Source organism: Diadema antillarum, unplaced genomic scaffold, assembly GCF_040938485.1.
Source record: "Diadema antillarum isolate AM-2024a unplaced genomic scaffold, OU_Dant_1.0 seq00000229_RagTag, whole genome shotgun sequence".
In the NCBI taxonomy this organism is placed as follows: Eukaryota; Metazoa; Echinodermata; class Echinoidea; order Diadematoida; family Diadematidae; genus Diadema; species Diadema antillarum.
The window spans coordinates 826,719-854,391 of NW_027271279.1; the positions used below are offsets into that span (position 1 = coordinate 826,719).

Consider the following 27,673-nt stretch of genomic DNA (forward strand, 5'->3'; position numbering starts at 1 on the left):
GTACAGATACAGAAGGTGATCCGAAGGATACTCGGATCACCTAACTAGTAATCCTTTATTTGCCCAGGCACTTACATGTCGCTGAACTTTGGAAGCATTTTCATGAGCATCAAGAAATCTGTCCAAACTTGACAAAGTTGTAAAGTTTGCAAACCTAACCAGGTGTAGGAATGTGTTGCAGTCCAACAGGAAGACCACGGTAACACAATGATTATCAGAGGGATTAGGTAATCTCTATTCATTGACATTAAGTTTCCAGATGTCTGTGCCAATCGCATAAAACACAGCAAGGTTAAGATTGAACATGCTGTATTTTAGGCTTTTACTTTGGCCTCTTCGGCTTTGCCCCTAAGAAGTGAGAAAAAAAAGCAAGACAGTCGAACCTCTGAACGCTCTTAAAAGTTGTCAGCGCGAGGAGATAGGTAGGCTCGGTCGGATATGGGGTGCGACCTCTGACCCCACCTGCAGGGCCCGGCCATTAACAGCTTCCTGTTTGCTGTCTGGCTAATGACCCACTTATCACCTGTGTCAGATTTGACATGAAACATTCATGTTGCTAGGGACTCCTGCCCCTCGGCCAATGAGGAGGCAGAGTGAATTTCATCTGGCGGCACCGAAATGGGGGCAATGTTATTGAGCAATTTAGGTTCCAAAGATGAAAGACATGCTTTTTTTCTCTCTCTTTTTATTTTAAATCTATTTCTGTTTCTATTTCCTTTTATTTTCTGCTCCTTTTTTTTTTCTTATTTGAGGCTAGGATTTCCTTAGATCATTTGACATGATAGTTGTTATCTGAGATTTGACTGTTTTAGTATGGGTCATGGGAGAGATTTATTTGGGGTCCTTTTCATATAGTGGTGTGAGATACATGTACATGGTGTGAGATATTTGGTGGGTAAGCTGTTGCGTAGTTATCCTGTTTGACTGTGTACATCAGCTCATTGTGAAGAATGTCATCACCATCAATTTATGCTACATTTAATCTGCATAGATGTAAACTTTGATATTGATGTTGATGGTTGATGTTGGTGCTGATACAACTGTTTTCATATAATTAGATTATCTGTTTCATATAACCACAAAAAATGTCTTGTTTAGTCTTGCAGTGTTCAATACAGTCGTACTTCAATATATAATTATGCAGGCTAACAAATAGAAAATGTGTTGATCATGGGGTCACACTCAGCTAACACTTCCATGATAGAATTGATCCTCAGAAATACATCTTACTGCTCCGAAACACAACACCACACTGGCAGAGAAAAAATAGGGAAAAAAAACCAAGTCCTCGGAAAAGTAGAAATAAACTTTGACTGCACATTACCAGTCCCAGAGTTCAGGCTCATAGCCGACACATGCTATTCTGCTATGCTGCTCTAATTTTGTCTCTTCATAACATTTTCATGACGTTTTGATGGATTCTAAGGGTGGATGCCACTCTTCAAGGCTACCTCAGGGAGGGAAAAATTTCCTGCAGTAATGAAGCATCAAGAGAAATCAGTAACCAACATTAGCAACAACAACAAAAACAGTCGACTTGGGATAGTTCTAGATCGCTAAGAGTTTTAAAGGAACTATGCAATGCAATTATGCATGCTGACCTGTATTGACTTATAATACCCTGATCATCACTTATGTAGCCCAAAGAATATCTAATTGTGCACCATATATTTTGTATGAATATTCCTGCTATTTTTCTACAGATTGCTTGGATGCACAAACGCACAAAACTTTCCAAACCAAAATTCTGCCAGTGATATCAGCTGTCATTGCTGAAGTATTGTGGAAACCTGCGACTTATGGTCAGTCAAGGAAAGGATGCATTCCCATGTCTTTTGTTAATCACATTACTACTTTATCAGTGATCGGTCCAGATGATGTCACTGGCAAAATCTTGGTTTGGAAGGATTTTTTGTGGGTGTAATGTAACTGTATCCAAATAATCTGAAGAAGAATAGTGGAAAAATTACACAAGGATATATGGCACAAATCTAGTATATTCTTTTAGCCATGTAAGTGATGTTTAGGGTGTCATGAATCAATACAAATCAACATGCATTTGCATTATATTGTTCCTTTAAATGGTGGGATGAATGCACAAAAGTAGATTTCTCAGCATGAGCTAGTTTTCACACAGAGTCGCTGAAATGAAATGATTGCAAATGATTGGATTACCGACCACTCCAGGTGAATTCTTCCCTTCCGTCTAATCCAGTTGTAAATCGCTGCCACAACTGCCGGCTGCTGGCAACAGGATTTCGTATACAGGTAGAAATGGATCATAAGATTTTCTTCATGGCCAGATTGCATTCAGCCTTAGGCATATCAGAAGGCATTTGGTTGTTGGACCTTGAAGAAGAAGAAGAAGAAGAAGAAGAAGAAGAAGAAGAAGAAGAAGAAGAAGAAGAAGAAGAAGAAGAAGAAGAAGAAGAAGAAGAAGAAGAAGAAGAAGAAGAAGAGCTTCTTCATCATATCTTTGCATCGATTCTAATTTATCAATTTTGATTTCAAATGGTCTCTACAAACTTTTTCAGTAGTACAACATACAGACAAAAATTCAATGATAATATGTGGGGAGTTTTGTGTAAAATTCAGTCTCCTAGATGGGTTTATATTTTACAAGCATTCAGTGACTCAGTTAGATACAATATACAGCAGATTATTGCGTTTTCTCTTTCGTACGAAGCAGAGCAATAAGCCTACATAATGATGTTTGAAGAGATGACAGCCCTCTCATAACAAAATGACAAAAAAATGTTTTGTAGAGTTTACACACAAAGGAAGGGAAAACAAACAATTTTTGTCAGATATGTTGTCTGTATATATAAGCAAAGAGAAAGAATTATGCAGCTTGATGTTCAGTAGTAAATAGTTTATTTCATATTAATAATTCCATACAGACAAACTTCGTCTGGAATCCAAAACTCAAAGCATTAATGGTGCATTTTTTTTGTGGTCTTATACTGTTTTCCCTGTGTTGAAACCTTTGTTGCTGATACTGAACATGACATCAAAATTTAACGTCCACAGTATAAGGTAACTTTGTCACAAAATCTACCACCCTATATGCAGAGTGCAATCAATACATTTGTATGATGAATAGTGAGGATTTATATTGTGTCAACTCCAACGAGGGGGGAGGCGCTCATGGCTCAGAAAAGATAAAATCTTTAACAGGTCATGTAGTAGAGGTGGAATGTGACCCCCCTCAAAACAAAACAAACTAACAACAAACAACCTTTAAATCAGTAAAAAATTTCAGAAGAAGATGACATTTGGTTCTTCATTTAAACCTATCTTATCTAGAGTATTATCAGTTTACGCAATTCTGCTCTTACCCTAAACCCTGCCACGTCAATTGCAAGACCATACAATTTTGGATATCTGGGTGTATGTCTGTGACTGCTGCATTATGACCATAAGTGGACTGTTACGACATATTTTCGAAATGAGTCATCACTTTCTGCTACAATTGGGCCATTTCACTGCAAATACCTTTGTGATACCGTCCAAATGAACATCTCCAACTCCGAGCCGTACATGAAATGAAGCTGTATCAGTCGGGTTGCCTGGGGGCGTAATCAAATTGGTCTTGGAGTCTGTTGTCCAATGGGGGAGAGAGAAATGTCTCAGTCTTTGCTGCAGTGTTGGTGCATCAAGATGTGCTCTGTCCTCACATTGGTATGGGATGATGATGATGACACTACCAATCATGAGGATGATGATGATGGTAGATGGATAGATAGATAGATGGATAGATGGATAGACAGATGAATGGATATATGGATGGATAGATAAATGATTTGGTTGATTGATGGGTAGATGGATGAACTGATACACAGATAAGTAGATAGATGGATGAATGATGAGTGAGAGAGATGCATGGAGTGATAGATTGGCAGGCAGAAAAGTAGATGTATAAAGAAGATAACTGGACCAGAAGGTAGGTGGATGGATTGAGAAGAAGATATGGAGAGGGATGAATAGATGGATGGAATGAACGAAATACACAAAAACAGGGTAGATATGCGAATAGGGGCATGGATGGATGAAAGCATTGAAATAGATGGATGGAATATATCTGGTAGATGCACAAGTCAAAATGAAGTTATATGAATGAAATAAATATGTTACTGAGCAGTGATGGTAATGGTTAATGGTAATCTTGGTAGGATGAAATAATGATGATGATGATGATGATGATGAGTGGTAGAGATGTAGTCAATGACTATGAATACTGATTGCAGCCTCAGAGACAGAAGTGAGGATGCTAGCAAGAGAAAAATTAGAAAGTGACGATGACAAAAAAGAACCCGTGTTCATATCATGGCATGGCCTTCGATGCTTCAGTGCAAGGTGAAAAAGATCTTTGATAATTTGCACAAGGCCACTGCAAAGTGTAGAAAAATGTCAAGGGGTCATTAACGATGCTGTAAAATCTTGTTAAAACATGTTATACTAATGCCTCACACGTGTTTTAGCACACCCCGCGCACGAGAATTCAAAGTCGTTGATCGCGCTTCTGGGGAAGATCTAATCAGGCAAATTCGGACCGCGTTAACTTTTCATTACACCCTACATTTCCACGGCAAGCAAGGAAACAGATGACCCATGTGGCATGTGCCACATGAACGCCAGCCCTTCCCGTCATTACAGCGATGATGTAGGCCCAAAATACTTCGCGGCATTGGTTTCGTAGATCCGCCAAGGACAAAAGATGTATTCTTGGTTAACGAGCCTGATTATCTAAGCAGAACCTGGCTGCCTCCACCATAGTCTAATTTGCAGGCTACACACTGATTCCCTTTAAAAAAAAAAAAAAAATGGTCTGCCATGTGCATTCTGTCTGTAGCACAAGATTAACCCTTTGAGAACGGGCTGATTTTGCTACAACAGGCATTTCCCATAGACACTTGCCCGAGTATACTTGGGACTCATCCTCAATGGGTAAAAGTGGTGTTGGAGAAAGGCCATTTCCTGTATGTTCAGCACCATATAAGATCCCAAACCAAGTAATCTAGTCTTCGCTCAAGACTGAAATAGGCCTACATTAATGGAGTGCACAGATGACAGCTACTCAATGCCTAAAAGTGTATATGAGGCTTACAATATCCCGTGATGGGATATTGATTTCGTGAACTCTTATCTTTAGACTCCTGAACTTGCCTTTCAAAGACAGTAAAGTTGTAATTCTGTAGTTCACAGTATAAGATGGTTTTACTGTAGGAACTATGGCAACACTGAGTGCTTATACAGTTCATTATGCCATCATATAACTCGATTACACTGTTAAATGTCACAAAATGTCACAAAATTGTGCACGGTTGAGGAATTATGTCTCCCAACATAACGGCATATAAAATCTTATCATAATATACTTAAAAACCACTTCATGAAGTGAAAGAGCATACAATTCTAAGAGGAATTCACAATTTATTTGATGAAAATCAGTTTTGAAATGGCTTAGATATAAAAAAAAACAAAGTAAAGCAAAGCAATCCTAATAAAAGGTAGATTCCACCTTTTCTTAGGATCACTTTCTTTTGGATATCTCAGCCATTTCAAAACCAATTTTCAGCAAATAAACTCTGAATTACCTCTTAGAATTATATGCTCTTTCATTATTTCCGAAGAGGTTTCTCTTTATCTCAAGAAATCATCATCAAAAAATGTTGGAAACCTGAAGCATCATTTCAACCAAAACTGTACCATCTACCATCCCTTTGAAAAAACAAAAACAAAAAAACTAAGCCCATATCGCTTGAGAATAAGCCCTCCCCCCCTTTTGTGCCAAGAATAAGGATTGGAAATTTGGGTGTTCTAAATAACTTTACTGGAAATCTACCGTAATAGCATTGTTTCTCCAATCCATCAAGAAGAAGTTTCCAGTTTTGTTATTCTGAGGAGAGATCTGATTTGCCTACCTGTACAATATACCAGTTTATCAAAGGAATCTAAATTTCAGGGTTGGCAGCAGAAGGGATGCACAAACTTTAACCTGTTAAGGACGAGTCCTGAGTATACTCAGGCAGGGGTTTATAGGAAATGTGTGTTGTAGCAAAATCAGTCCATCCTCAATGGCTTAATAGATAATGTTTTAACCAATTTTTGTGTGATTGCGGTATCCATTATAGAATTTAAGCAAGATTTGTATATCATGAAATCATGTCTCACTATTACTTTTTGTGTGCTGCTTTGTATATATTCTACGATCAGAAATAAATTGAGAAAATGAGATGAGACACTCATATACAGTAAATGCAGAAATTTTAGCGGTACACTAATTTTCGCGTATTTCTCGCTACTTTTGGCTAGGGCAAATTCTCAAACCAGCAAAAATATCTTCACAATTGTATCTGCACGTTTTGAATAGATTGACCTTTTTCACAGCGCAAGTTCACAAACCTGCGAATATGCTTTTGAGCTGCCCGGCATGAAAAATTAATAGAGTGAAAATATCAACGTTCACAGTATAGGGAATTTTGGGTTAGCATTAGCCCTGATTTATGTGGAAAGTAAAAAAAAATGAATGATAGAATGTCAGGACTCATGTGTAAAATTCTACAGGTAGGCTATCTGCAGAGATTTGCTGCCTTCTGTGTGCGCACAGATGTAAGTGTATATGGCAAGTACGTGAGAGGAATACCTGCAAGACACAGAGAAATGGTTTTGGAAGAGTGCATCAGCCATTCATAGGAGGTGTGGGGGTGGGGTGGGGTGGGATGGGGAGGGGGGTAAGGATACCGGTGTCTGGTACCGCTCGTCAATCTGCTCAGCGATACTGCAAATTTGAGTTGCACCGGTGGAGCGGCTGCTGAGTAATGACTCGGGGATGACACAACCGACAGGACAGAGCCTGTTTCATTCACATCCCATATGGAATACTCCCAACTCCCTCTACTCCCTTTCTGGGGTGGGGAGATACAATGTAGTCTTGGCCTTCCAGGCATAGACTTTGTGCAAATGGGATCCGCCATCCAATGGTGTGACAAGCACCATTACTGACAATTCAGTGCCAGAGATAATGCTTTCATTATGCCAGTTTTTATACCACAATGACTTACTGCTACTCCTACTACTACTACTACTACTACATGTACTACTACTACTACTACTACTACTACTACTGCTACTACTACTACTACTACTACTACTACTACTACTACTACTACTACTACTACTACTACTACTACCTACAGTATACATCAACCTGATTACATAACTTCTGTAATGCGTTTGTGCCCTTCTTGCTCTAAACTAGTAAGACTGGCACATTTCACATCTCTGAGTATTTGCAAGGATCCTACCTACAGCAGAAAGGGGTTATTTAGAAGACCATCCAATTTCTGTGGTATCGGTTTCTGTTTTTCAAGGAAAGACCATTTGCAAACGTAACCAGCAGCTATTGGAAAATGCAGCCTGAAACAGTTATTGTTTAAGATTGACATGGAGTTATAAAGAGGATGTTGGTATAACAAGGGAAGCAGTTTCAAGCCTGTTGTTACTGCCACGTCCATGCCTTCCTTTGTACTCTTAATATTTTGCAAGTGCAGAACTTTTCCTGCTAGGGTAATGCACACATCCATTCGAAGACAGACAACAAATCTGAAAGAAATAGGAGAAAATCCACCATGAACAGGTAAATATTGGCAAGGAAGTAATTTTTGGAAAGAATACTTTGCCCCAAGTGAGAAATTTGAGTCTTGGATTGAAGACTAGACTATGAGCTAGGAGTGGTGAAGATAAACATGGGAAGGAAAGATGGAGGAAGGATAAGGAAGAGGAGGAGGTGTGAAGGGGGAAGGTGGGGTGGGAATGGGCCATGCTGGAGTTATCTTAGGTAGATGGTAAGAAAGCTGGGGCTGTTCTACCAGCCAGATTTCATCCTCATCAGTGACTGAGCACAAGGGGGGGGGGGGGGGCGGTGAAGGGGAGGGGTGAGGGAGGAGGGGGGGGGGACCTACACCCTTGTATCACCAGAGGTTGAGGAAATGAGGCTATACAAAGATAATGGCGGTGTAAGTGCCTCGGCATCTGCTCTGAATGTCTCCCCCAATCCTGTGTCTTTGCATCATGTAAAATACTAACGACTGCGGAGAGAACAGAAAGATCCTTTCACTTGGGTTCCAAGTCAGTTGTTATCTGGCTTTCTGTCAATAGTATCTTTTCTTCATGCTAACCTTCATGATTTATGATTAGCATCTGATGTGAATGCCATTTATTTAGTATTTCCTTTTGTTTTCAAGAAGCTTTTGGTTTTTCTTACGTAGTATGTACGTATGTTTGTATCTATCTTTTTATCAATTCCTTTTTCTTTTATATCAAAGGAGCCTTTAACTTTTGTTATTTGAGGAGCTTTTACCTTTTGTTATATAATACACAGCTGTTTATATATTTGTCTGTCTGTATTTTATTTTATCTTTGGAGGCATTCTATGCGTCATTCAGTATAGATGCAAATGGTAAAGAAAATGATTCCCGTTCTTCTTTTTGGACTCTGTTTTCCGTGTATTATTGCATTTCCATATTCTAAATCATCAACAATTTCCCTGGACCTCAGCTGAAATATCTCGGGCATCATCATCATTGCCATGACGACCAGTAATCAAGTGCCTCCTTCGCTGATGATGCATTCAGGAAAAAAACAAATGCTGCTAGTTATGCCCATACCTTGCAGTTTTCCATGGACAGGTCTCCCCTTGTCAAGCCTTAGACTAGAGACTGGTGATGCAATGAAATTATCTTGTTTACATTTATTCCAAGCATCATCTGTTTCCTGTTGACGAAGGGAAATATATGTTTTTTTCTCTTCCTCCGTTCTGGTAGTCTTCCTGGTTCAGTTGTAGTGGAAATGACGCAATATTCGTGTTATATTATGTCAATATTCGTGTTTTGTGATTGCTGCACGCACATCTTTTTCAAGACATGATTTTTCTCTTTGAGTCACCTTCACAAACAAAAACTTCCTCTTCATCCAAACATTGTTAATCAAGTTTATATAAAAATTGCTACATGTTGAAGTGAATATTGGTACTGAAAATGTGATGATAGTTGATTCATAACTCATCCAAATCAGCTACAATTACCAGTACAGTATAGTCAGAGAAGTGTTTGTTTTCTAATGTAATGGAAATTGAGATGAAATGGATAAAAAAAAGCATGCACCAAAATCTATTGTGTTGGGATGTTGTTTACATGACAATGCGTGTTTCTACTTGCGTGAGTGTTTTTTGTAAAAAGCTTAAATAAAGCTCATATATTTCTTCCTGTTTATGTTGATGACTTATCTTGCAGAAAGTTTCCAAGAAGGACCACTGTCTCTTTCTCTTCTCCGATCTTCTCATCTGTGCCTTGGTCAAGAGGAAGAGTGCGGTGAGGCGGCCGTCTGTCACAGTGTGAGTAATAGAGGGCGCCCTACCATAAGTTGGTGCTGAAAGGATTTTTAAGTCGTGGAATAAGCAATGAAGTGTTGGTTTCGACTTCAATTTGTCATTAGAGGTTCTGTAGCACACACTGAGTAACCTGTTGATCGTTATACCCCAGAGTGTAAGCAAGATATTTTCGCGGCATGAATTTTTCGCAAATTTTCACTGGCATTCAGTGCATATGGTGTAGACAAGAACTTTTGCTTCCGTTTAATTTTGCAAATCTTGGCTCTTGCAAAATTCATGAAATTAAAATGCTTGTAAACATTTCTTGTATTACAGTATTTTGATGATATGATCTGAAAGGAAATAGAATTGATTTATATCAGATACATATGAAGGGTTTGTTTGCAAAAACCGATAAGTCCATTTTTGAAGATTTTGAAGTACAATCTCTGTCATAAAGTACAAAATAATACCTTTTAAATGATATATTGGTCACTACATATAAAGGTATATTTTTGAAGTTATGGTCAAAAGAAGCAAAAATTTTCTTATTATTCTCTTTATTTTTCTTGACCTTTAATCGCAAATATCTCCATTTGGCAAATATGGACTTATCGGTTTTTGCAAACAGACTCTTCATATGTTTCAGTATAGTATGTGTTTCTGTCATGTCTTGGTATCTTATTTTGTTGTGACACATATTTAGTAGAAACCTGTCATGTGATTGCTTCTTTCTGTAATTTGAAGTGAAAATGAAAAGAACTTCGCTTGCAGAACTGGATGTTACATAATATTCACTCTTCTGATATGTGCTGGTGAGTCTTTGCTCACTTGGTACAGTTATATGAAGATATTGCATCTGTCTCTTTATTTGTTTTCATTATCCTGCTTCTCAGGTCGAAACAAAATAGAATAACATTGTTGTAAAAAGTTAAACAAAAATTTACTCAATCAAAACAGAGCAAAAGAAAGTGCAATCTTAGGTGATTTTACAGCATAAGCATTACAAGATATAAATGGTTTCAAAAGTCATAAATGACAGTACATTTGATTCAACAAGGAAGCGGGAAACCATCAGCATAAGCATGACTTGACTGGCCCGATGTCCTTATGGATAATTTAACTCGGCTTTTGTCTCTCACAAAACGTAGGTTCATGCGATACAGTCAAACCTATCTTAGCGACCATCTGTCTATAGCGGCCACCTACCGTATATGACTACTGTAAATGATTCCCTCTGATAGAAAAAGCATGTTAAAGAACCTGTCTTTAATGGCCACCTGTCTGACCTTTTTTTGTCTCCCTTGGGTGGCCACTATAGACAAGTTTGACTTTAGTACATAGCAAAGGAAAGATGTGAGATGCTGTGTGTGTGCATCACAACATGTGGAATCACAGTTGCCGAATCATGAAATTTCCTCTGTCCATTCCTTCACCAGTTTGTCGCCCTCTACGATGCCAATCGAGGCCAGCAAGTACAAGCTCAACTGGAAGGTACTCCTCGACGACGTGGACATCGTGAAGTCGACGCCCACGACCAAGCGCGCCAGCCAGGAGCGCGACCTGAGCCGGCTGGAAGAAGACCTGTCGGTACTCAACAACATTAGCAGTCTGGCGGACACGCTCACCTACTCACACCAGGTAAGGTCGGAGGTCAGAGGTCAGAGGTCACTGATGGAAATTGGGAACCTGTATGGTAGTCAGAGTGTACTAAAGTGGACAGAATGAGGGAAGGTCATTGCAAGTTAAAAAAAGGTGCTTTTTTTCTGTCAGGAAGGAGCAGTATATTTCTTTGAATACTGTAAAGGCAGAAACATTCGTTGCGGAAAACTTTCGTGAATTGCCACTGGCATTCAATGCACTGGGTAGACAAGCATTTTAACATTCATTGTGTGTTCGTGAATCTTAGCTTGTTGTGAAATTCATGAAAGTTTCATACACGGAAAGTTTTTTCGTTTGTCAGTACAGCTTTATTTGTGTTTGTTTGTGTGTGTGTGTGGGGGGGGGGGGTTAGGCAACGTGTACACCTTTTCACCCCATGATATGGTTTCAGACAGTTCTTAAGTTTTTGAATTAGGCGAGTGAGAAAGTCTTTTGAGGGTGGGGCATCTAGCAGACACTATCAAATCCAGAAGATGATTCTCGACTGCCTTTTAACCCTTTCTACTGTGCTAGGGAGTGTGGACAGTGTGTACATTACTGTGGAGTTCTCTGTGCTAATCAGCACTCCTTTTTTACTCCACCTAACAGAGCAGCTGCACAAGGGATATAAGAAGAGGAATAACTAAAGAGAGGGATAGACGTAAAGGACATCCCTGTTACAGTCACAAGCAGGAGGGAACGAGTTGTCCCTTTCCGAGAATTTCTCCTCAGTAACCCTTCACAATGTGGGTAATCACCCACCGCAATGGAGTGCGCATAAGCTGTACTTTAGTGATGCAGTTTCAAGGGAAAAGGGAGCTATAGAGATAATGATGGAGAAGATGAATGAGGATTTTGATGCTGGCCACTGTCAGAAGAGATTTGGAAATGCTCCGGTCAACTTTTTCTGTCTTTCTCTATCTTTCTCTTTCTTGCTCCTTATTCTCTCTCCATCTCTCTTTCCATCTCTATCGCTCTAACCCTCCGTATCTGTTTTGTTTCCCCCTACCGTATTGGTCACTTTCTAAAAAAACAAAGATGGCAAACAAAAATTGTATAAATTGGTAGGGATATGGAAAGATAGGCTATGCATATAAACCTGGAAAATCTGATGAGAGACGAGTATTATGGGGGAATATGATTTATTTAGCAATCATCAATAGTTTGCTGGAATGACCATTGCGAGGGATAGATGATATATGGGGGCTTTGGAGTTATCATGATTGGGGTGTCCTCTTTCATCTTTGTATTTGCGGGGCATGGATTTATGATGGTTTCCTCTAAGGACGGATGAGGGGAAACTTGGGGGGAAAGGGAGGAGGTAGAGAGTAGGGATTTTCCCCCCTCGAGCTCTGAACGAGGCTTCTGCAATACTGGAAAATGTCCCTTTGTATCGTGAAGAAGCTCAGGATATAGAAGTTCCACTTACTCTAAATAAAGCTCTGCAGAACATCTTAAAGGGATTGTATAGTTCTGGTCGAGACCTAATTTCAGATTGCTCACATTTTTTGGTGAGATAATGAGAAACCTTTTATGAAACATGAAAGACAATGTAATTCCAAGAGGGATGCAATGTTAATTTGATGGAAATTGCTTTCAAAATGGCTGAGATATCCAAAACAGAGCAATCCCAATAAAAGGTGAGACCTAATTTCAGATTGCTTACATTTTTTGGTGAGATAATGAGAAACCTTTTATGAAACATGAAAGACAATGTAATTCCAAGAGGGATGCAATGTTAATTTGATGGAAATTGCTTTCAAAATGGCTGAGATATCCAAAACAGAGCAATCCCAATAAAAGGTGGGACCCACCTTTCACCTTTCATTAGGATCGCTTTGTTTCACTTTGTTTTGGATGTCTCAGCCATTCTTAAACCGATTTTCATCAAATTAACTTTGAATTCCTCTTAGAATAATATGTTCTGTACTATTTCATAAATAGTTTTCTTGCATCAAAAAGTTAGGCCAAATTCATCATCGTCGCCAATACTATACCATTAACTCTTTATGTGCCACGTTTGCACTTCCCACTCAGTCGACGGCGTGCCAACTTCGCATATTTTGCTCAATCCCATTATCATTTGTATTTTGAATTGATAAAATGTGTCATCACTCTGCCTACTACCTGAATACATATTTTACAAGGCATTTATCCAAATTAGTAAAAGAGAACAAGCGAATGACTTTTAGAACACCTTTCTTCTTTCAGCAATATAGTGCACTGCAGTGGATGGTGATTCTTAATTTGTGGAGTGTATTCAGATATTTAAAGATTTTATCTGTTCAATCCAAGTTGCCAGCAGTGTCATCATTTGTCATTAAAGTTGCTCTGTTGTATCATGTGAGGGTGGGGTGTTGCCACAGGTAGGCGTGGCACAATGGCATGTTCTAGGTTTGTGATATCATCAGTGTAGATCCAGAAGAGTATTCATACTAAGCAAAATCTGAAAAATCACACCCCTGTGGTCTCAGAACTGATGTTATCACGGCTTACTTTTGCTCTAGATAGTTATCTTTGTGGAGAATCGGATTACCATTGGAAAGAATTGTTTTTTTTTTTCTTGCAGAAGTCCATGATGATTGCATGTGAATGTGCCTGTATGGATCAGCAACACAAATTCAAATTACAGAATCAAATAAAAATTGAAGAAAAAACATGCTGTACAGACTGATCATTGCTACATAACACCCCTCCCCCCCAAAAAAAGATAAAAGTGGAAACATAATCTCTTTTTGATATGCATCTGTAGATGGAGTGTATTTTCTCTCAAAATGCATGTGCATTATGATGGAAAAAAGCAACCCCTGCGAAAATGTGGGTTGATGGCCTTTCTAGAGAGATTCCAACCATGATTCATGGAATTGCTTTGCCTCCATTTTACCTGGATGGGTGGATGGCAGAAAGATCAGGTGATACCTGATCACCTGACAGGGCCTAAAGTGATCACCTGACAGGGCCTAAAGTGCATCCAGGTTGTTTACGTCTTCCCGTCCGACTGCTCCGGCAATGCCGGCGAAAATTGTTTTGGGCGATCTTCCCCGGCTTCGCGTCTGATCCACGATCGTCTCCCTGCAATTAAAGAGATAGAATAGAAATGACTGCAGCAGTGGGTTGAGATGGGGCTAATGTGGGGGGGGGGGGGGGAGGGGTGGGGGTGGTGGAGGGGGCGAGAGGGGGCGAGAGGGGTGTGGGAGGGGCAGACCTGTCTCTGTGTGCTTTCTCATTGTCTGGATTCATTAGCTGGGTCGGTATCAGGTTCCACTTCCAATTTGATTCGCCCCTAAAGAGCTGGCCGAGAATTTCTCTCTATGGCTGATCACAAGATCCCGCGGGAGGAAAAACAAGAGAATGTCGTAAGCACGTGCAAAACAAGGGGGTAAATTTGAAGGAGAAGGGATGTTGATTGTTGCAGGGGGAGGGATGGCAATGATTTGATTGACAAGGCCAATAATGGAATATGTGCTTGTTTATGTTTTCCATATTAAATGAAGAGTTTGTTCGCAAAAACCGATAAGTCCATATTTGCCAAATGGAGATATTTGTGATTAAAGGTCAAGAAAAATAAGGAGAATAATAAGAAATGTTTTGCTTCTTTTAACCATAACTTCAAAAATGTACCTTTATATGTAGTGACCAATATATCATTTAAAAGATATTATTTTGTACTTTATGACAGAGACCGTACTTCAAAATCTTCAAAAATGGACTTATCAGTTTTTGCGAAACAAACTCTTCATATACAGATAATAATTTGGGGATCTGAATTTTTACCTCATTGTAATTATATTTTGTTGTGGAGTCGAAAGGGGCCTGAGCTATATTTTGTTATATCAGGGTTTGTTATAACATTTGAATGGGTGCACTGTTTGAATTCATTCTCTGTGTCTTTATACATCCGAAATGTGACATGCAATCAGATATGGAGACAAAATGACTGAGAGGCTCATCACATTTAGACATCCAATATAGATATGAAATCAGAATCTGAACTCAAATTGCGTTCTTGTAATATCTATTTTAAGGTGTTTCTAGTAAGGCTCAGTCACGATATTGACTGTATTGTTCATTCAAATATATACATACTGTGCATGAAATGAGGAGTATCCATTTGGCAATAGGAAGCACTATCTTTTGGATAGCATAGCTAGTTAAAGTTGGTCCTTGTGACATGAATTCATAGGTGAACGTTTGACTTCTCTTTATGACAATGATATGAATGTATTTGTGACTGAGTTTGGGATCCTTGTAATAACCAATTAGCATTCCTCAAATACTTCATGTGCTGAATCTTCTTGTTTGCACTGTTTGTGATGGGTTTTAATAATAGTGGAGGGGATAGCAGTGATATGTGTATTCAGCTACATCCTTTCTATCTGAAGATAGGAAGGATGGCTGTCACTCCATCTAGAGTCACATGACTTGGCATTTCAGGTCATGTGACAGTTCCACCAAGCAAAGTCCTCTTTAGTCTTGAGGGGAACAGTCCTTGATAAATTGGTTACTTCCTATTTCAAACTTATGTTGTTGTTTTTTTTCCTTTGTGAGCCAATTTTGTGTGACCAACAGAAAAATTGAATAAAATGACAGAATATACATGAACATTAGGCCCTATGTGAAGCTTGTCATTTTCTCTACAACTTTACCATGTGTCGTATCTAGCATAAATCCTTCTGTGAAAAAAAAAAATAGATGGCATTGAAAAACAGTGTTTTTGCAAAAGTGCTTCAGCATTAATTGTGGTCTCATTATGATATGGCATACAAGGAGTTTACGCCATGGCACACAGAGTTAACAAATTGTTCCTTTTGATGTCATTTGGTGCCTTGTAATAAGATTGCCTGCATCAGTTGTTGCTATGTCAGACAAGTCATGAGCAAACTTTATGGTTGTTATCAATACCCTTAGTTCAAAAGATTAGATGTGCAGAACTGGATTATATCTTGTGGGGAAAACAAGTCTATTTGAGCCATGAACACAAATAGTACATGTAGGTGGGGCAGGAAATTGAGACCTATATACAGAGTACAGTGTAGGTGGAATGCAAATATGTCAGGTGGGTAAAGTAATGGACAGATTTTATCACTGAGCAAAAAAAACCTTGGATTTTGAGAGTATCATGTACCAGATTGTGTTGCACTACTATGAACAAACTAGGAGAATAGGACCTGTGATACTGAACAAGATGTTATCAGTTACAAAAGTACCTGTTAATACAATGTACCACAACTTAATTTTGTATGTATGTTATCTGTCTGTATGATCTATGTTATTGTTTTAATGTCTTGATGTGGAAATGAATTCAATGAAACGAATTCAGTTGTTGGATGTCTACTGCCAAAAGAGCTCAGGACTTGTATGATGAATAGAAGATGTTTCAGCTTATCAGCTGTGGACCTTTCCCAAATTATGCCTTGCACGGTCGTTAACGATGCAAGACAATGACGTTCTTCTTCCCCACCGCCCTGCAAAACCGCAAGCATTGCCTCGGTCTGCCTTTGGCCTGACTCTCTCTCTGAATGCTCCTGTAATGAGTTGGTGTTGAATAAAATCCTACGTGATGCAGGGGAGACGGCTTGCATGGTATGCTGCTGACAGACGGGATATATCAAATGAAATGAGAGCAGTGATTTCTTTTCTTCATTGATGTTCACTGCCATCTCTCTGTCAACAAGTTGTTCTTATCAAATGAAACATAATCTGATACACTATATTGGAGATCTACGTGCCTCGCCATTTCTTTAACCCTTCTTACTATCAGCTGAGAGCCAGAAAGGCACTATCTCATTCTCAGATTCAAGCATAAATAAAAATGAAACATTCAGTTTTTATGAAATTAAAGTTTACTTAACCAAAAGTGGGTAGATTTATAAAGCATTGTTGCAAATATCGAGTAAAATGCTACCCATGACTTTTTAACATTTTAGTGAAAATGAAATAATTTAGAATTGACACCATGATGTAGAAGGGATCAAGCTCCCCAACGTGATACCAATAATGCAATATTTCCCAATACTGTGACTGCGCCCCTCTGGTTCTCAACCGACAATATGCTCAGGAACTTAGCTAAAACTTGCAGAGCCTTTTCATTAGCAGTCAGTAACCCATCTGAACCCGACAAAATTATTAGTGTGAGCATGCCCAATCAGGTGTAGCAATGACGTGCCTTGGTTGAACAAGAATGCCAAGGTGACACAAATAGATTAGTGAGATTAGGTAATCTCCATTCAATGACTACTAATTTTAAAAAATCTGTGCAAATCGGTGAAGGAAGCATTCCAGTTTGCGTGCCCATCATTGGCAAATAAAGCGCACTAAGGGTCAATAACATGCAGTACCTGTTCTTGGCAGTGTACACAGCATGTGTGTATATTCAGTGATGTTTGTATCTTTCACACAGATGTACTTTGTTCTCATGAACGTGTTATAAGTACACACACTTGGACCATGATTTCATGTGTGTATTTGCTTTACCTGTGTAAAAAGGCAGTGGGCTCTGCAAATGTACACACATCCGGTGGAGCTGTACTTTATTCTTTACTTTTTTTAATAACCTTGAGCTAATAACAGATTGATTGATATCGGAACTCATTGATGACAACGGAAGAGCAATATTCATAGTTGAATGTTACTAGAAAACAAATAATGCCATGCAAATATGCTAGAGAATGAGCTAGAGAAAGAGAAAGAGAGAGAAGGAGAGAGAAGGAAAAAGAATGACTAAGGAAAAAGAGAGGAGAGAGAAAAGGAAGGGAGGAAAAAAGGAGAGAGAAGGAAGAGGAAGAGAAAGGAAGAGAAAAAGCAGGAAACATGGAGAGGCAGATGGATTGATGAGAGGGGGAGAGAATGACATATGCGGTGACTATAAAATGTGTAGTCATTGAGTTCCGCATAGAGACATTTTATTTAGAAGGTATGATACAAGGAGACGCTTTTATTTCCCTATCATGCTCCCGCCTCCAAGCAACCACGTTTCCATATTTGGACAAGGGCAACATCCTTACTGATTTTTCCCCGGCCTGTCACGAGACACGGTCCCAAGGTAGTCCAGCTATTTGAATACCACCTCGTTGCCATGGCAACATGAGCCAACATCTCTTGGGGGTGGGGGGGGGGAGGAAGGGGGAGAGAGAGGATGGGATTGTGTGATGGTGAGTGAGGATGTCTTGAGGGTGGGGCATCTAGGAGACAATATCAAATCAAAAAGATTATTTTTGACTGCTTGTTAACCCTTTCTGTCTCAGGGAATTTGGACAGTGTGTACAACTCTATGGGATTTTCTGTGCCAACCAGCACCCAAAACACACAGAGGTTTAATGCAGTGTATGATCGACTTAGTAATGTTACCTTGTTTTTAGCATTCTGCTTTAATCTTGAAACTTCAATATACATGTAATGTTAAATCAATTATTGTTTCAAATAAGAAAATGGGAATGGAGCAGATAGAAAAAAAGATACTCCATCCACCCCCTCCCCCCCCCAAAAAAAAATGTACTTGTATTAGAATCTTACTTGGTGTATTGTCCAAATAAACAGGATATCACAGTCTGTTCTCCATGTCATCATCTTTGCAATTCTCTAGTTTATATTTTTAGTTCTTGAATGAACCGCCAGCTTCAAAATATTGATGCAGATTTTGATTCATCCAGGTAGTATGATAAAAACATGTAACTGTTCTCTCCGTGGCTTTCACAAGTGAAGTCCAGTCAGACAGATTTAATTTACACGCCTCATTCTCCAAAGGTCTTAGTGTCATATTCCTGAACTATTTTACTCCATACCTACAAACTCAGTCATCTTCGGAACTCTTGGTATTTCCCGCATGTCCTCACCTTCTTTTATACCCATGATATGGGGCCAATCATCTTGCAAGATTGTAAAATGCCCTGATATTCAGGCTTTATGTACTTTTATATGCCATTTTCAAATATAGACTGGCATGTAGTGGCTTAATCCTGTAGGTCATCTCCATAATTAGACGTACCTCGATATGGTAAAATGTTTTTACCTTCTTTTATACCCATATGGGGGCAGTCATCTCTCAAGAAAATTGCTCTAATATTCAGCTATACACTATGTACTTTTATATGCCATTTTCAAATATAGACTGGCATGTAGTGGCCGAGCCCTGTAGGTCATCTACATAATTAGAGGTACCTCGATATAGTAAAAAACCTTTTTATTGTAGGTCATTATCCAACATCACTTTTGTGGATTCACAGCTGCTACATGCAATGATAAATGCCGTCTTTTCACGTAATGAATCCAGTGACAGTGAAAATGAGAAAGGAATGGTATACTGTGTCAAGAATTGTGGAACATGATATATTCTAAGGCATTTTAATGAGGCAGAAATGAACATTCTGTGTGTAGTTACCTCAAATTTGTGGTGTGAAATTGTGTGTATGCATTTAGGTCTTTTGTAAGTTTACAAAAGACCTAAATGCCTGTTTGATTCCCTTATTGATGTCTACTGTCATTACCTAGTAGTATTCAAAGCACCTGACATGCAATTATTCCAATCAAACAGCCCACTACAAAGGTTTTGGTACAAAGGGAACCATTTTTATGTATTTTTGACAAGGTCTTTGGGTCATTAGGTAATTTGTATTCCATGGTAACACAATTATGAACACATGGGATAATTTTCTTCTTTTTTTTTGCATTTTCTCCCTTTCATCTATGTAAATGAAAGAAAAAAGACATGAGTTTTTGAATGAGTTTTATGATCCATTATAAGTAAGACAATTATTCATTTGAAGGCCATTGGCATAAACTTGGACAAATTTTTGTGAAAGTAAGATAATGACTGCATACACAATGTGAAGGCCCTTCAACTTAGTACAAAAGATTCAATTAGCAGCGCAGACTAGTTACAGAAAGTTAGGGAGCTGTCTGCATCCTTTCATGGTGTTACCATTGGTATCTCTCTTACATCTCCTCCCCTCCACCCACCCCCTACCCCTCAATTCCCCTATCATCAAGGTACCTCTCTCACATCCCCTCCCCTCCACCCACCCCCACCCCTCAATTCCCCTATCATCAAGGTACCTCTCTCACATCCCCTCTCCTCCACCCACCCCCTACCCCTCAATTCCCCTATCATCAAGGTACCTCTCTCACATCCCCCTCCCCTCCACCCATCCCCTTAACCCCTCAATTCCCCTATCATCAAGGTACATCTCTCACACCCCGCTCCCCTCCACCCACCCCCTACCCCTCAATTCCCCTATCATCAAGGTACCTCTCTCACATCCCCTCCCCTCCGACCATCCCCTACCCCTCAATTCCCCTATCATCAAGGTACCTCTCTCACATCCCCCTCCCCTCCATCCATCCCCTTAACCCCTCAATTCCCCTATCATCAAGGTACCTCTCTCACATCCCCTCCCCTCCACCCACCCCCCTACCCCTCAATTCCCCTATCATCAAGGTACCTCTCTCACATCCCCTCCCTTCCACCCACCCCCTACCCCTCAATTCCCCTATCATCAAGGTACCTCTCTCACATCCCCCTCCCCTCCACCCATCCCCTTAACCCCTCAATTCTCCCTTCATCCTCCTCCAACTCCTCCAGCCCTCTACCTCCCCAAGACAAACACTCCATGCCTCATGGATGAGGCACTTTTACTCAAAATGGTCATTGAGCAAATATGTCACATATTGCTGGACATATCATATTCGTAGTTAAGATACCCAAGCTATTTTATACAGAAAGCATGGTATTAAGGATTGTAAGTTACCATTTTTTCAGTGATTGTAATGTCTTGAACTATGGACAGTGAAAAATAAGGGTAATAAAGATCACATTGCTACTTTGTAGAGGTATAGCAATTTCTCTCTTTAATTGCTTTGTAGTGAATACTGTAAAAGTGGAAATTTTTGCGATGTGGAAATCTTCTGGCAACCAGAAACTAGCATGAAAATAAAGGAATGTAAATATATTTTTTTGCTTGCCATTCATTTCAATAGTTAAATGCCTTGATTCCACGGAACTAGAAACACACAAAATTCACATTACCTGGCCAGCACTACACATTACTCACACAAAAACATCCACTTTTACAGTATCTTTTTCAGTACATGAGATGGAAGAAAATGTTTAAAGAAAATTTACACTGTTGGTGATGTTATTCAATTTCCTCTAATTTGCATTTTATGTTTACAGAACCTTGATGAGGTCATCAAGGAAATCACAGAAAATGTCCGGAAAGCCATTTCTGAGAGGCAGGCCCTCTCTGTAGTCCCCTCTGCCCCCGTAAACAAAGTGGAATTGTCCGCCACAACAGCGTAAGTACAGATGACTAAGGTGGTTGAAACTCTCATGCTGATCATGTGATCCTATGCTACTGTCATTAATTGTGAATGTGTGTTTGTGTGAGTGTGTGAGTGTGTTTTAATCGCTGTACTTTGCACATAAAAAGTTGACAAAAATAAAAGCAAAATGACACAAGTACACGCACCCACACATTAAAGAAAAAAATTACCAAGTACTAAAGGACAAGTGATGAGCATTTAATTGCTTTAGAGTGAATAAATATTGAGCAAAACTTTGTAACCCTATAGTCATGAGACATCAAGTGATAAAGTATGGAAATATAGTAGATGAATTTAATGTGTATTGCACGTGTTAACCTAAATTTATGAGTAATCTTTGGCTGTTTTCATGCAGCACACAGGAAATATTCACTCTTGCCATCCCGTCCATCATTGCATTTCTATAAAACAAATAATGCACATTACACATTACAGAGTGCATGTAAGAATCATCCCTGTGGTAGCGACTTTGGAACTGTCAGAAACACACAAAGCAAAGCTGAGTGTGTTTTGAACTCATATAGGGGTGGATGATTTTATCAATGGATGTGCATTATTTGCTTTCTAAAATGGTCGCATGATTTAATTTGCATGGTAGCCATTTTTTTTTTTTGGCCACAGTATTCCCAGGCCAGCACCAGTTCCAAGCTAACTGAGCTGCACACACAAAACTTGCAATGCATTTGTAATATACAGGTAGTGCAGCTGAGAATGGACGAGGTGGTCGTTAGTACCAGTCATTAGTGTCCCAGCGCCCGGTGAATAGTAAAGTTAGGCCTCTAGACAGAGTGAGAGACTGGTCACGTGATAGCTCTTATCCAATCATTTGACTAGGGTCCATATCACCATTTTATAATGACTGACGTTCAGATTCTTTGTTACCAATTGCCTGTCAACCCACCCTACAGTGATGGTATCGAGCCGCTGATTCTATATTTCAACACGCCGGAGCTGCGGAATAGCTTTGAATCAGAGTTTGCAGAAGCCAAAAAGAAATTAGGTAAGTTGCAGCTTCTTCTTTCCATACTACTCATGTCACCAATGTTCAACTAACACCTGCGATCACCCTTTGAGGACTGTTCGGTTTGAAATCTGTTAAGGTTGAAATCCTCCCTTGCAGAATAAGGGTACGGGTGGAGCAGTTTCATGTAATGTTTTCATGAAATCTAAAAGATTTGTTAGGGCTGGCAAAAAATTGTATTTTCTCAGAAGTCAAGCCATAGCTCATGATTGTAGTGTGACATGAGTCTCTAAAATTTGACAATGCTTATTGGCTGCAAGTTGGCATCTCCAAATTGAGATATTTAATGACAATGTTGACTGTCTGCAAAGGGAACTTGTTCTACCTCTCAATCCCAAACCTGCTACAATACTTTAATCTCTTTCCTCCCCCCACTAACCTCTACCCCCATCTCAGCTGCGAGCTCTCGAGACCGGTTCCCGCCTCGCTTCCTCTACCCAATCCCCATCATGAAGACGAGGAGCGGGATGCAGTTCTCCTGTGCCGCGCCCAGCCTCGGCACCATGAGCAACTCGCTGAAGGACGTCTGGGTGTGCAACAGCGACGGCTACGTGGGCCAGGTCTGCCTCCTGAGCCTGACCCCGGAGCCCACCGTGGCCTTCTGCATCTCGGTCTGCTCGGCCCGCATCCTCTGCATCGCCTCGGTGCCCGCCTGCCAGGAGACCTCCTCCCACAGGTCAGTGCATCGACTCCCAGTCGTCAAATCAAAAAGCCACGCCCTTATCATGTCCCCCCCCCCCCCCCCCCCCCCCCGGCTTTTTTTCTTTACAGAGCAGGAGCAACTTGAAGGAATTGGCAAACGTTCCAAACAGTGGAAGATTGTCTGGTACTTATCCTTTTTTCACCAGCTGCAACTGTGTTGGATTACATTACAATATTGCATCATTCCCTTTGTCAATTCTTTTGAGATGGATGAATCTTGTTCAAATGCCAACCAAATGTTTTTGTCTCTTTCTTTTAAGAGATAAAATTCATCACTGCTTTACAATTAGGAAACTTGATTCCTTTACTCAGAAAATTGCATTTGCATGTTGTGTGGGGAGTTCTCAGAGACTTGTCAAAAAAGTCACTGGCTGCTGCGTGACCATTTTTTATCATTGGGTATGCATTGGTGTGATGAATGCTATTGGAGGTACATACCCTTATCTTGGTCAGTTCCTATTCTATTTGCAGCCTGATACAGGAGTATTTCAAAAGGAAAGCAAAGATGATGAATATGGTTGGATCACTGTACTAAGCTGGACCTACAGAACATGATTCTTCCTTAGAAGACTTCAGAATGGAATATTTGCCAGTGGCTGGTGTTTTTTTCCAAGAAAAATGATTCTTAGAATGTTTGTTTAATTATTTATTTTTGAATGGTGATGTGAAACGTTGCCACTCTGATCCATAACAGTATGTGATGAAAATCTACAGTGCTGAGCAGTGAAGCCGGAAAAGTCACTTTAGCCAGAAATAAAATGATCCCGCTTCCCACTTTCGTGCTTGGCACCAGACGTCAATCTAGCGGGAAATTCATATTTGGAAGATGTCAGAATGTGGAAGGAAATACCCAATTCATGTCTAGCTGCCCGACTTTGAAAACTGTGATATATCTGTCAAAAACTATGACATGAAAAAATGTACCCTGTTCACCGCAATGATGATTACCCCAAATGCTTGCTGTCCTTTTTCTTTCTAAATGTGATAATGAGAATTCCTGTTATATACAGCATAACTATGAATGAAGGGCTGACACCATGGTGTGATATTCAGGCTTTGTTTTGGCAGCCCCACCCCCCCCCCCACATTACTCCCGGCATTGGTAGAAATTAATGGGATTCCTCAGTGTAACAGTCAATCCCCCTCGTCGGCTACCGAATGCTGCGTGTGAATGTCGACTGATTGAGAAATCCCATCCACAAACATGCGCTGAGACCCGAGTGCCACAGACCTAATCTCACCCCCCCCCCCCACAGACCTGACCCCCACCCCTCTTCCCCTCCCCTCCCCGCCCTTGGTCATTCGCATCAGGTAGCTGTAGGAGGACATACCTCAGACTGATGTGCCTTGACAGTCAGGCACGCGGTAAAAGCGTTTCATTCTCCTAGTAAGGTTTTTTCTTTCACGTGACGGAAAGGTTTTTTTGTGTTTTCTCACAAACTCATTGACGATGATGCGACAAAAATTTGGGTCACGAGTGTCAGAGGGAGGAAGCTTCCCCAAATTGAATGTTGATTCTCAGTGAAAGCATGCGAGTAGAAATAGGACCGAATATTTCAGCCAGGCCAAATTAACGAATGGGAAGTTATTACAGTTAATTCTCGATAGATATCTTTATTACTGTAACAGTAATAATGATAGCTATCGAGAATTAGTTGTAACAACAGTTTTATTATTGTCATCTTGCCTTATTTTCACCGGGCAGCCAATTCAAAGATCTGAGCAACTGTTTTGCCAGTGACTCCTGTTAAAGATATCGTGCAAAATGTGATGTGATATGAATTGTCTTGATTATGAAGTTTTGTGCAAATCTGAAAAAGATACAATTTTCAATACTTTTTTTTCCTGATATACCAGGGACATCATATTTGTCCACTTTCTCAAAGAAAAATTGAAGAAAATTACGTCATTGAAGTTAATAAGTTCCTGTGTTTTGCACTTAATTATGAAAATGCCACTTTTAGAATTTTTGCTTTGTTTTATGGGTGGAAATCTATTGAAGAGCCTTCAGTTTGAATTGGGAGTAGTCTACTGTTGCATGAAAGATATTTTACGGCAGCTAAATTTAGAGTAGGATTTGCGTATGTCTCTCTAAATTTCGGTGAAATTGAAGCATGTTTTATATAGGCCAGATTTATTTAAAAAACAAACCACTGTGGTTCTTGGGTACGGCTTTCCCTTTGTACCTGGTTTTCTGATATACCTGGTTTTGGGGTAACCTGATGCATGTCCAGAGCTCAGTGCCTTGGAGCCATGTAACAGTATTGTTTGGAGGGGGATGTGTTTTGTCTGCTGCTAAAAGTGGCATGCTCTGTTTTTGTTACGGGGAAAAGTGGACGTCGTCCACACGCAGACACTCTACCCTGCTTGCTTGGATGCGAGAGGTACTTGTTTAGATACCTCTGGGCCATCAAAAAGCTGTCAGCATCTACACGAAAGGAGGTTACGTCCGTTGAGATCCACCATCTAATAGACTGGGGATAATTCAGTGTCTGGTGTCATAGACTACCAAGAGTGTCTTGTAATATGTTGAAGCTGTATATTTCATTCTCAAAAGTACAGACAGAAGCATATAAACTATAATATGAATCAGAAATGCAGACAAAATTACTGTGTGTCTGTTTGCCTTGTTTTGTGATACTATGTTCTATTAGGTCAGGGCAGAATTTCAAATATCTAATAAGAGTTTGACTTTAATTCTGAAATATATTTAGTATCATTAATTCATTTTGAGGATTATCCCCACATCAAAAGATAAGGGAATTTGATCAAAAATGCTTTCTAAAATGTTGTCAAAGATCACCGAGATAACAGTGTCTTGCCCTCAACTCCCTCTGGTTCACTTTGACAAATTAAATGAATCTATGCCACATGTGATGTGATAGTTATGATTCATATCTTGGTAATGTTAATTCTTGTAAAAATAAAACATCTTCATCATCTTGACCACAGGGTATGCACACAAAAATGTTCTCCCAAACAAATGGATCATTGGATACATACCCCTTTGCCCTTTAGAAATGTAAATGTAAATTGCAGTAGTGATGACAGATTGAAATGTTTTAAAGGATGAGCGGCTGTATGAGACAGTTGTTACGAGGGATTCGTTAACAGCAACAGCTGTTGGAGGATAACAACGCGCTTGTCAATTTGACAGCTGTGGAAGTCATCACCGAGGCTCACCGCACAAAGATATCGCTCTATTCTGTCGAGCATTTGTGGGTCTAAAGTCTCAATTCTGGTTACCAAGGAAATCTGTCATGTAAACAAATGCAGGGGGGGGGGGGGAAGACCTCAAACCAGTGTAGATTTGGCAGAAATTCAAGTTTGTTTCATCCAATCGTGGGGATGAAGAGCATAGAGCACCATGTTTGTACTTTGCAGAGGGATGGCGTTGATGATAGTGAAGTAACTCGCTGCAGACATGATGATATGACACAATGATTTGGCCCGTGTTAATCTGGAAATAGATCCGGGATATCTTTTTTTTTTTGACACTTCCAATTCCGGGGTGGGTTCGGGAGTCAGTGACACCAATCCTGGGCAGTTTGGCACCATGCCCAGTGCAGTGGTAATCTCTCGGCACCTCAGCTGTCGACACCCTAATACCCTCGACCCCTTCCTCCATGTTTGATTAACCCCTCATCTCCCAAGATGTCATAATTCCGTGTCGAGTCAATGCATGACACATGTGGTTCTTGTAAACAATGGGTTAAGCAGGAATGGGGCACTTGCTTATGCTGCATGTAGCTCTGTGGATGCTTCTTGTTGTGGCAATGACAGGTGACAAGCTTGTACATTATTGTATGGCAACTTTTCACTTCTAATAACTTGTTATGTACTATTGACCTCAACTGCCATTTTGTGAAGCTTTTATCACTGGCTTTTGATTACTTCCAACCAAAAACTTGGCCATGATATAGGCCTACATGAGCGGAAACAGCAGAGGTTTCTACGATTTGACACACGATCACCACTGTAATGCAACAGACATGTGGAGGATTATGTAATTCCTAATCATTGATGATCAGTTTTAGGACGTCAGCCTGAATAGGCTAAAGAAGCAAGCCTGTGGATGCTGTGGAGGGTGGACAATGAGCAATTGGGGTGAATGCACTTCCTTTGATTGAGAATGTTTCCTGTAGAGATGATCTCCATAACAACATTGTGTTGAAGTTAGGGCTAGTGATCAGGAATTAAAGGGATGGTACAGTTCTGGTTTAGATGGGTCTGGGTGTTTCCAGCATTTTGTGTGTGCATGTGTTTTTGTGAGATAATGAGAAACCTTTTATTAATTATGAAAGAACAAGTAATTCTTAGAAGAATTCAAAGTTTATTTGATGAAAGTTGGTCTTGAAATGGCTGAGATATCCAACAAAGCAATCCTGATGAAATGTAACAGGCCAAAACTTTCTGTAGGATCTCTTTGTTTTGCTTTGGTTTTGGATATCTCAGTCATTTCAAAACAGATTTCCATTAGATAAGCTTTCAATTCCCCTTAAAATTGTATGCTCTTTAATATTTCCTAGAGCGGTTTTTAAATATCTCGCAAAACATTAAAAGCTGAAAGCGCACTTCAACTAATATTATACCATCCCTTTAGGTTTCAAACAAACTGGCCA

The 27,673-nt window shown here is 39.8% G+C and overlaps 1 protein-coding gene across 1 annotated transcript in view; it reads left to right on the top strand.

Moving 5' to 3' along the window:
• Positions 1–27,673, top strand: part of LOC139729250 (uncharacterized) — a 243,738-nt gene that overhangs the window by 200,209 nt on the left and 15,856 nt on the right. The window contains exons 7-11 of the mRNA XM_071640181.1: positions 9,294–9,394; positions 10,810–11,011; positions 21,180–21,301; positions 22,237–22,328; positions 22,746–23,025. Of these exons, the coding sequence (XP_071496282.1) occupies positions 9,294–9,394; positions 10,810–11,011; positions 21,180–21,301; positions 22,237–22,328; positions 22,746–23,025 (797 nt within the window). The remainder of the gene's footprint in view (positions 1–9,293; positions 9,395–10,809; positions 11,012–21,179; positions 21,302–22,236; positions 22,329–22,745; positions 23,026–27,673) is intronic.